At 37.0% G+C, this 12791-nt stretch overlaps 1 protein-coding gene across 1 annotated transcript in view; it reads left to right on the top strand.

Annotated features, from left to right (window-relative positions):
• adamts17 (ADAM metallopeptidase with thrombospondin type 1 motif, 17) overlaps positions 1-12791 on the top strand; it is a 177456-nt gene that overhangs the window by 150928 nt on the left and 13737 nt on the right. Inside the window, exon 17 of the mRNA XM_039000368.1 lies at positions 8144-8279. Within this exon, the coding sequence (XP_038856296.1) occupies positions 8144-8279 (136 nt within the window). The remainder of the gene's footprint in view (positions 1-8143; positions 8280-12791) is intronic.

The raw sequence follows: 12791 nt of genomic DNA, 5'->3' as shown, positions 1-12791 counted from the left end.
TAGTGCACTTAACACAATATAACACAAACACACTAGTCCTCATATACTGTAGTACACTTAAAACAATATAACACAAACACACTAGTCCTTATATACTGTAGTACACTTAACACAATATAACACAAACACACTAGTCCTTATATACTGTAGTGCACTTAAAACAATATAACACAAACACACTAGTCCTTATATACTGTAGTACACATAACACAATATAACACAACACACTAGTCCTTATATACTGTAGTGCACTTAACACAATATAACACAAACACACTAGTCCTTATATACTGTAGTACACTTAAAACAATATAACACAACACACTAGTCCTTATATACTGTAGTACACTTAACACAATATAACACAACACACTAGTCCTTATATACTGTAGTGCACTTAACACAATATAACACAACACACTAGTCCTTATATACTGTAGTGCACTTAACACAATATAACACAAACACACTAGTCCTTATATACTGTAGTGCACTTAACACAATATAACACAAACACACTAGTCCTTATATACTGTAGTGCACTTAACACAATATAACACAACACACTAGTCCTTATATACTGTAGTGCACTTAACACAATATAACACAAACACACTAGTCCTTATATACTGTAGTGCACTTAACACAATATAACACAACACACTAGTCCTTATATACTGTAGTGCACTTAACACAATATAACACAACACACTAGTCCTTATATACTGTAGTGCACTTAACACAATATAACACAAACACACTAGTCCTTATATACTGTAGTGCACTTAAAACAATATAACACAAACACACTAGTCCTCATATACTGTAGTGCACTTAACACAATATAACACAAACACACTAGTCCTTATATACTGTAGTGCACTTAACACAATATAACACAACACACTAGTCCTTATATACTGTAGTGCACTTAACACAATATAACACAAACACACTAGTCCTTATATACTGTAGTGCACTTAACACAATATAACACAACACACTAGTCCTTATATACTGTAGTGCACTTAACACAATATAACACAAACACACTAGTCCTTATATACTGTAGTGCACTTAAAACAATATAACACAACACACTAGTCCTTATATACTGTAGTGCACTTAAAACAATATAACACAACACACTAGTCCTTATATACTGTAGTGCACTTAAAACAATATAACACAACACACTAGTCCTTATATACTGTAGTGCACTTAACACAATATAACACAACACACTAGTCCTTATATACTGTAGTGCACTTAACACAATATAACACAAACACACTAGTCCTTATATACTGTAGTGCACATAACACAATATAACACAAACACACTAGTCCTTATATACTGTAGTGCACTTAAAACAATATAACACAACACACTAGTCCTTATATACTGTAGTGCACTTAACACAATATAACACAACACACTAGTCCTTATATACTGTAGTGCACTTAACACAATATAACACAAACACACTAGTCCTTATATACTGTAGTGCACTTAACACAATATAACACAACACACTAGTCCTTATATACTGTAGTGCACTTAACACAATATAACACAACACACTAGTCCTTATATACTGTAGTGCACTTAAAACAATATAACACAAACACACTAGTCCTTATATACTGTAGTGCACTTAACACAATATAACACAAACACACTAGTCCTTATATACTGTAGTGCACTTAACACAATATAACACAAACACACTAGTCCTTATATACTGTAGTGCACTTAACACAATATAACACAACACACTAGTCCTTATATACTGTAGTGCACTTAACACAATATAACACAAACACACTAGTCCTTATATACTGTAGTACACTTAAAACAATATAACACAACACACTAGTCCTTATATACTGTAGTGCACTTAACACAATATAACACAACACACTAGTCCTTATATACTGTAGTGCACTTTACACAATATAACACAAACACACTAGTCCTTATATACTGTAGTACACTTAACACAATATAACACAACACACTAGTCCTTATATACTGTAGTGCACTTAACACAATATAACACAAACACACTAGTCCTTATATACTGTAGTGCACTTAACACAATATAACACAACACACTAGTTCTTATATACTGTAGTGCACTTAAAACAATATAACACAACACACTAGTCCTTATATACTGTAGTGCACTTAACACAATATAACACAACACACTAGTCCTCATATACTGTAGTGCACTTAACACAATATAACACAACACACTAGTCCTTATATACTGTAGTGCACTTAACACAATATAACACAACACACTAGTCCTTATATACTGTAGTGCACTTAAAACAATATAACACAACACACTAGTCCTTATATACTGTAGTGCACTTAACACAATATAACACAACACACTAGTCCTTATATACTGTAGTGCACTTAACACAATATAACACAACACACTAGTCCTTATATACTGTAGTACACTTAACACAATATAACACAAACACACTAGTCCTTATATACTGTAGTGCACTTAACACAATATAACACAAACACACTAGTCCTTATATACTGTAGTGCACTTAACACAATATAACACAACACACTAGTCCTTATATACTGTAGTGCACTTAACACAATATAACACAAACACACTAGTCCTTATATACTGTAGTGCACTTAACACAATATAACACAAACACACTAGTCCTTATATACTGTAGTGCACTTAACACAATATAACACAACACACTAGTCCTTATATACTGTAGTGCACATAACACAATATAACACAACACACTAGTCCTTATATACTGTAGTGCACTTAACACAATATAACACAAACACACTAGTCCTTATATACTGTAGTGCACTTAACACAATATAACACAACACACTAGTCCTTATATACTGTAGTGCACTTAACACAATATAACACAAACACACTAGTTCTTATATACTGTAGTGCACTTAACACAATATAACACAAACACACTAGTCCTTATATACTGTAGTGCACTTAAAACAATATAACACAAACACACTAGTCCTTATATACTGTAGTGCACTTAACACAATATAACACAACACACTAGTCCTTATATACTGTAGTACACTTAACACAATATAACACAAACACACTAGTCCTTATATACTGTAGTGCACTTAACACAATATAACACAAACACACTAGTCCTTATATACTGTAGTGCACTTAACACAATATAACACAAACACACTAGTCCTTATATACTGTAGTGCACTTAACACAATATAACACAACACACTAGTCCTTATATACTGTAGTGCACTTAAAACAATATAACACAACACACTAGTCCTTATATACTGTAGTGCACTTAACACAATATAACACAAACACACTAGTCCTTATATACTGTAGTGCACTTAACACAATATAACACAAACACACTAGTCCTTATATACTGTAGTGCACATAACACAATATAACACAAACACACTAGTCCTTATATACTGTAGTGCACTTAACACAATATAACACAACACACTAGTCCTTATATACTGTAGTGCACTTAACACAATATAACACAAACACACTAGTCCTTATATACTGTAGTGCACATAACACAATATAACACAAACACACTAGTCCTTATATACTGTAGTGCACTTAAAACAATATAACACAACACACTAGTCCTTATATACTGTAGTGCACTTAACACAATATAACACAAACACACTAGTCCTTATATACTGTAGTGCACTTAACACAATATAACACAAACACACTAGTCCTTATATACTGTAGTGCACTTAACACAATATAACACAAACACACTAGTCCTTATATACTGTAGTGCACTTAACACAATATAACACAAACACACTAGTCCTTATATACTGTAGTGCACTTAACACAATATAACACAAACACACTAGTCCTTATATACTGTAGTACACTTAACACAATATAACACAAACACACTAGTCCTTATATACTGTAGTGCACTTAACACAATATAACACAAACACACTAGTCCTTATATACTGTAGTGCACTTAACACAATATAACACAACACACTAGTCCTTATATACTGTAGTGCACTTAACACAATATAACACAACACACTAGTCCTTATATACTGTAGTACACTTAACACAATATAACACAAACACACTAGTCCTTATATACTGTAGTGCACTTAAAACAATATAACACAACACACTAGTCCTCATATACTGTAGTGCACTTAACACAATATAACACAAACACACTAGTCCTTATATACTGTAGTGCACTTAAAACAATATAACACAACACACTAGTCCTTATATACTGTAGTACACTTAACACAATATAACACAACACACTAGTCCTTATATACTGTAGTGCACTTAAAACAATATAACACAACACACTAGTCCTTATATACTGTAGTGCACATAACACAATATAACACAACACACTAGTCCTTATATACTGTAGTGCACTTAACACAATATAACACAAACACACTAGTCCTTATATACTGTAGTGCACTTAAAACAATATAACACAACACACTAGTCCTTATATACTGTAGTGCACTTAAAACAATATAACACAACACACTAGTCCTTATATACTGTAGTGCACATAACACAATATAACACAACACACTAGTCCTTATATACTGTAGTGCACTTAACACAATATAACACAAACACACTAGTCCTTATATACTGTAGTGCACTTAACACAATATAACACAACACACTAGTCCTTATATACTGTAGTGCACTTAAAACAATATAACACAACACACTAGTCCTTATATACTGTAGTGCACTTAAAACAATATAACACAACACACTAGTCCTTATATACTGTAGTGCACTTAACACAATATAACACAAACACACTAGTCCTTATATACTGTAGTGCACTTAACACAATATAACACAAACACACTAGTCCTTATATACTGTAGTGCACTTAACACAATATAACACAACACACTAGTCCTTATATACTGTAGTGCACTTAACACAATATAACACAAACACACTAGTCCTTATATACTGTAGTGCACTTAAAACAATATAACACAACACACTAGTCCTTATATACTGTAGTGCACTTAACACAATATAACACAACACACTAGTCCTTATATACTGTAGTGCACTTAAAACAATATAACACAACACACTAGTCCTTATATACTGTAGTGCACTTAACACAATATAACACAACACACTAGTCCTTATATACTGTAGTGCACTTAAAACAATATAACACAAACACACTAGTCCTTATATACTGTAGTGCACTTAACACAATATAACACAAACACACTAGTCCTTATATACTGTAGTGCACTTAACACAATATAACACAACACACTAGTCCTTATATACTGTAGTGCACTTAAAACAATATAACACAACACACTAGTCCTTATATACTGTAGTGCACTTAACACAATATAACACAAACACACTAGTCCTTATATACTGTAGTGCACTTAACACAATATAACACAAACACACTAGTCCTTATATACTGTAGTGCACATAACACAATATAACACAAACACACTAGTCCTTATATACTGTAGTGCACTTAACACAATATAACACAACACACTAGTCCTTATATACTGTAGTGCACTTAACACAATATAACACAAACACACTAGTCCTTATATACTGTAGTGCACATAACACAATATAACACAAACACACTAGTCCTTATATACTGTAGTGCACTTAAAACAATATAACACAACACACTAGTCCTTATATACTGTAGTGCACTTAACACAATATAACACAAACACACTAGTCCTTATATACTGTAGTGCACTTAACACAATATAACACAAACACACTAGTCCTTATATACTGTAGTGCACTTAACACAATATAACACAAACACACTAGTCCTTATATACTGTAGTGCACTTAACACAATATAACACAAACACACTAGTCCTTATATACTGTAGTGCACTTAACACAATATAACACAAACACACTAGTCCTTATATACTGTAGTACACTTAACACAATATAACACAAACACACTAGTCCTTATATACTGTAGTGCACTTAACACAATATAACACAAACACACTAGTCCTTATATACTGTAGTGCACTTAACACAATATAACACAACACACTAGTCCTTATATACTGTAGTGCACTTAACACAATATAACACAACACACTAGTCCTTATATACTGTAGTACACTTAACACAATATAACACAAACACACTAGTCCTTATATACTGTAGTGCACTTAAAACAATATAACACAACACACTAGTCCTCATATACTGTAGTGCACTTAACACAATATAACACAAACACACTAGTCCTTATATACTGTAGTGCACTTAAAACAATATAACACAACACACTAGTCCTTATATACTGTAGTACACTTAACACAATATAACACAACACACTAGTCCTTATATACTGTAGTGCACTTAAAACAATATAACACAACACACTAGTCCTTATATACTGTAGTGCACATAACACAATATAACACAACACACTAGTCCTTATATACTGTAGTGCACTTAACACAATATAACACAAACACACTAGTCCTTATATACTGTAGTGCACTTAAAACAATATAACACAACACACTAGTCCTTATATACTGTAGTGCACTTAAAACAATATAACACAACACACTAGTCCTTATATACTGTAGTGCACATAACACAATATAACACAACACACTAGTCCTTATATACTGTAGTGCACTTAACACAATATAACACAAACACACTAGTCCTTATATACTGTAGTGCACTTAACACAATATAACACAACACACTAGTCCTTATATACTGTAGTGCACTTAAAACAATATAACACAACACACTAGTCCTTATATACTGTAGTGCACTTAAAACAATATAACACAACACACTAGTCCTTATATACTGTAGTGCACTTAACACAATATAACACAAACACACTAGTCCTTATATACTGTAGTGCACTTAACACAATATAACACAAACACACTAGTCCTTATATACTGTAGTGCACTTAACACAATATAACACAACACACTAGTCCTTATATACTGTAGTGCACTTAACACAATATAACACAAACACACTAGTCCTTATATACTGTAGTGCACTTAAAACAATATAACACAACACACTAGTCCTTATATACTGTAGTGCACTTAACACAATATAACACAACACACTAGTCCTTATATACTGTAGTGCACTTAAAACAATATAACACAACACACTAGTCCTTATATACTGTAGTGCACTTAACACAATATAACACAACACACTAGTCCTTATATACTGTAGTGCACTTAAAACAATATAACACAAACACACTAGTCCTCATATACTGTAGTGCACTTAAAACAATATAACACAACACACTAGTCCTCATATACTGTAGTGCACTTAACACAATATAACACAAACACACTAGTCCTTATATACTGTAGTGCACTTAACACAATATAACACAAACACACTAGTCCTTATATACTGTAGTGCACTTAACACAATATAACACAAACACACTAGTCCTTATATAGTGCACAACTTCTGACCAGAGGGAGGGAGAAAGGATGGATTTTCATAAACTTGGAACAAAGCCCAGATCTCGAGCCCTGCACACACGCACGCACGCACGCACGCACGCACGCACGCACGCACGCACGCACGCACGCACGCACGCACGCACACACAGAGTAGTCGGGGCCTTACCCAGCAAGTGGTGGTTTGGATAGGGGCCAGCTCAGCTCCAAATATAGGACTTCAGTCCTCTGATTTAGTGTTAATTAAATGAGTTTTATTGTGTAATTACCTTCGCATTAGACCAGGCTATGATGTAGTTCACTGGAGGGTTATGCCGGTTGAGACAGAGGCTTGAACTCCATGTGTTTAGTGTGTGTAAAACAGTTTGAAGGTTTTTTGAGACAGCATCTCTCTGTCTCTCTCTCTGTCTCTCTCTCTCTCTCTCTCTCTCTTTGTCTCTCTCTCTCTCTTTGTCCCTCTCGCTCTCTCTCGCTCTCTCTCTCTATTTTTTTCACTCTCTCTCTCAATGTCATTTGTTTGTGTTTGTATACCTCAGATTATAACTGTGCGTGTGTGCATGTGTGTGTGTGTTTCCAGGAGAGAGGAGGACAGTGGTGTCCTGTATGAGGCTGGTCAATAAGAGCATGACTCTGGTGAATGACAGCCTCTGCCAACCAGAGAACAGGCCATTACCCCAAGTACGACGCTGCAACTCACACCCCTGTCAGTACAGGTGAGACACACTTCAAACACAAGCACATGCACACATACACTTATAATCATGGGTATATACACACACACACACACACACACACACACACACACACACACACACACACACACACACACACACACACACACACACACACACACACACACACACACACACACACACACACGTACACACACACATGTACACACACACATGTACACACACACACACACTGTATCAGGAATAGTTGAATGAGAAACAGAATGATGAAAATATTACATCATCCTGTTTCTGAGTGATTATAACAAAATAGCTCCATTGAGTTGAATTGGCTATAGAAGGAGGATCCAGAATACATGTGCAGTCGAGTGCCTGTCAGCATGCACAGTGTTTCATGTCCTACTCAGGCAGAGTTTTACATTAGAGGAACGTGCAGCAAGGAATGTTTCTGAGCTGTACTGCTGATGCATTTAAACCAGACCACTGATCTCTCTGTTCAAAGAAACTGGGCTGTATCTCAAATGGCACCCTATTCCCTATGTAGTGCACTACTTCCATAGGGCACTGGTCAAATTAGTGCACTATATAGGGAATAGGGTGCGAGATGTACGTGGTTTAAAGTGCCTTATTACCTTATCCACATAAAAGGCAGAGTGCCGTCTGGCCTATTGAACCGGCCTCACACTGACTCCCACTAATGTACTTGTATATCACTCAAACTTCAGGGTAGAGACTTCTGTTGAGGCTTTGAACTAGCTCACCTGATTCACGGAAACATGGGCTTGATAAGTAGTTGACAAGTTGAATCAGGTGTGCTAGCTCAGGATTGGTTCAAATACACGGAACGACTGTAGTTCCCCAGGAGAGCCATTCCACTTCCTCCCGCTTCAGCTCACACCGAGACAAGCAACTGGGACCTCTGCCTCACAGATTCATGTGACTGCCCTCCTGAAATGTTTTTAGTCAGTTGTGCCACCAAAAAGCTAGCTATTAGTCAACGTGAGTGGGCACATTTCAGGCTGAGGAGTGAGGCTACAAATCCCCTTATGTTACACTCACTGAACTGTGGTTTCACTCTGTCTAGATTTTAGCCTCTAGAATCTAGATTCTAAAGATTCTAGAATTTGAGCCCATCTATATTCTAGCTGGAAAGTTGAGCACGGGGTTCCATATTTCTGTTAATTTAACTTTATTTTCATTGAAAAAGATTCCTTTCAAATTATTCTTGAGTGTATTCTGTCAATACGTTGCTGACTTTATACGACAGCCCCCATAGACATTGTATATATTTTTGGGCAACAGAAAAAGGACCTGCCCCAAATGGCCCCCTATTCCCTAATAGTGTACTACATGTGACCGAGACCCGGTCAAAAGTAGTGCACTAACCGGGTGCCGTTTGGGACGTAGACAAAGACTCCCTGTATTTGGAGCCAGCCCAGTTATACGTTTCTAAGACATACATTGATGTGGATATATTCTGCAGTCTCTTAGCCCCTTTCCCCTTTGCATCCATTCAGTGGATCAGTCAGCTGCATCTCTACCATATAGGCAGAACTTGTTAGGTACAGCCAAATATTGAATGGAAGTGGACAGTATCAGGACGTTGCTGTAAAGAAAGGAAGAGGAGGAGGGATAAAAGACATGGACATGGAAGCAGAACACACACACATGCACACACACACGCATGCACACTACACACATACACACACACACACACACACACACACACACACACAGAAAGACAGACAGAGAGACAGACGGACAGACAGAGAGACAGACAGAGAGAGAGACAGACGGACAGAGAGACAGACAGAGAGAGAGACAGACGGACAGAGAGACAGACAGATGGACAGACAGACTGGGACCTCTCCATCTACTCCTTTAGTTTATTACTACATCACATGGAAAATAGAGGCCCAGTTTTCCAGAGGCCCCAGGTGTTTGGCTGTAACTCTTTCCGACCTCATTTCACAAGGCCTGGTGCTGTAAACCCCAAACCCCAAACTCTGTCACATCTACAGGGTAATGTTCATCAGGCACCAATTGGAAGAAGATGCTCTGAAACTGGGGAGGGACTACCTGGACTTGGTCCAATAAGAAAGGTTCTTTTTCCTTTTCTGTTTCAAAACGTTTTGCTACGATGTGCCCTACTGATCACGACCCAGTGGATTAGTCAACACTACTTCATTGGTGACATCGTAGTTTACAAAATATGCTTGGTGGTTTTTAATACTAGGAGTATAGTGTGTTGGCGCTGTTTATTGTTTTGAATGAGAAATTAAGTGTATTTCAATTGCTCAGTTTATGTCTGTGTTTTGTGTTGCATAGCGAACCACTCGTTTAACACAGAGAACACTTAAAGGTCCAATGCAGCCATTTTTATCTCAACATCAATCATTTCCAGGTAACAATTAAGTACCTTACTGTGATTGTTTTCAATTAAAATGGCTAAAATAGCTTCTTAGCACAGAGCAATTACTCAAGCAAGAATTTTGTAGGACTGTAGGACTGAGTGGGGAGTGGGAAACTGAGAACTAGCTGTTTTCAGAAGAGAGGTTTGGAACTCTTGTTCTTCTTATTAACTAATTTACTGGTGATGTCACCAGGCCAAAACTCCATCCCACCAGAAGAGGCTGAAATTTCAGACTGTATTTTCAAACTGCTCTTTGTTTAACCAAAAAAGTGTTAAACAAATTCAAAATATATTTTATATTTGAGATTCTTCAAGTAGCCACCATTTGATTTGATGACAACTTTGCACACTCTTGGCATTCTCTCAACCAGCTTCACCTGGAATGCTTTTCCAACTGTCTTGAAGGAGTTCCCACATATGCTGAGAACTTGTTGCTTTTCCTTCACTCTGCGGTCCGAATCATCCCAAACCATCTCAATTTGGTTGAGGTCGAGGGATTGTGGAGGCCACGTCATCTGAGGCAGCTCTCCATCACTCTCCTCCTTGGTAAATAGTCCTTACACAGCCTGGAGGTGTGTTGGATCATTGTCCTGTTGAAAAACAAATGATAGTCCCACTAAGCCCAAACCAGATGGGATGGAGTATCGCTGCAGAATGCTGTGGTAGCCATGCTGGTTACGTGTGCCTTGAATTCTAAATAAATCACAGACAGTGTCACCAGCAAAGCACCCCACACCATAACACCTTCTCCTCCATGCTTTACGGTGGGAAATACACATGCGGAGATCATCCGTTCACCCTCACCGCGTCTCACAAAGACACAGCGGTTGGAACCAAAAATCTCAAATTTGGACTCCAGACCAAAGGACAGATTTCCACCGGTCTAATGTCCATTGCTCGTGTTTCTTGGCCCAAGCAAGTCTCTTCTTTTTATTGGTATCCTTTAGTGGTGGTTTCTTTGCAGCAATTCCGTCATGAAGGCCTGATTCACACAGTCTCCTCTGAACAGTTGATGTTGAGATGTGTTTGTTACTTGAACTCTGTGAAGCATTTATTTGGGCTGTAATTTCTGAGGCTGGTAACTCTAATGAATGTATCATCTGCAGCAGAGGTAACTCTGGGTCTTCCATTATTGTGGCGGACCTCATGAGAGCCAGTTTCATCATAGCTCTTGATGGTTTTTGCGACTGCACTTGAAGAAACTTTCAAAGTCTTGACTGACCTTCATCTCTTAAAGTAAAGATGGACTGTCGTTTCGCTTTGATTATTTGAGCTGTTCTTGCCATAATATGGACTTATTTTTTTACCAAATAAGGCTATCTTCTGTATACCCCCCCCCCCCCCCCCTTGTCACAACACAACTGATTGGCTCAAACGCATTAAGAAGAACATAAATTCCACAAATTTACTTTTAAGAAGGCACACCTGTTAATTGAAATGCATTCCATGTGACTACCTCATGAAGCTGGTTGAGAGAATGCCAAGAGTGTACACAGCTGTCATCAAGGCAAAGTGTGGCTATTTGAAGAATCTCAAATATATAATATATTTAGATTTGTTTAACACTTTTTTTGGTTACTACTGTACATGATTCCATATTTCATAGTGTTGATGTCTTCACTATTATTCTATAATGTAGAAAATAGTAAAAAATAAAGAAAACCCTAGTAGGTGTTCTAAAACTTTTGACTGGTAGTGTATCTGTGGTAGCAGAGTAGTGGCCTGAGGGAACACACTTAATGTGTTGTGAAAAGTGTTATGAAATGTTAATGTTGCTGGACCCCAGGAAGAGTAGCTGGTGTCTTGGCAAGTACTAATGGGGATCCATAATAAACCCCAGGAAGAGTAGCTGCTGTCTTGGCAGGAACTAATGGGGATCCATAATAAACCCCAGGAAGAGTAGCTGCTGTCTTGGCAGGAACTAATGGGGATCCATAATAAACCCCAGGAAGAGTAGCTGATGCCTTGACAGGAACTAATGGGGATCCATAATAAACCCCAGGAAGAGTAGCTGGTGTCTTGACAGGAACTAATGGGGATCCATAATAAACCCCAGGAAGAGTAGCTGCTGCCTTGGCAGGAACTAATGGGGATCCATAATAAACCCCAGGAAGAGTAGC

Source organism: Salvelinus namaycush, chromosome 1 (genome assembly GCF_016432855.1).
Source record: "Salvelinus namaycush isolate Seneca chromosome 1, SaNama_1.0, whole genome shotgun sequence".
In the NCBI taxonomy this organism is placed as follows: Eukaryota; Metazoa; Chordata; class Actinopteri; order Salmoniformes; family Salmonidae; genus Salvelinus; species Salvelinus namaycush.
This window is presented reverse-complemented; position numbering and strand designations above follow the sequence as displayed.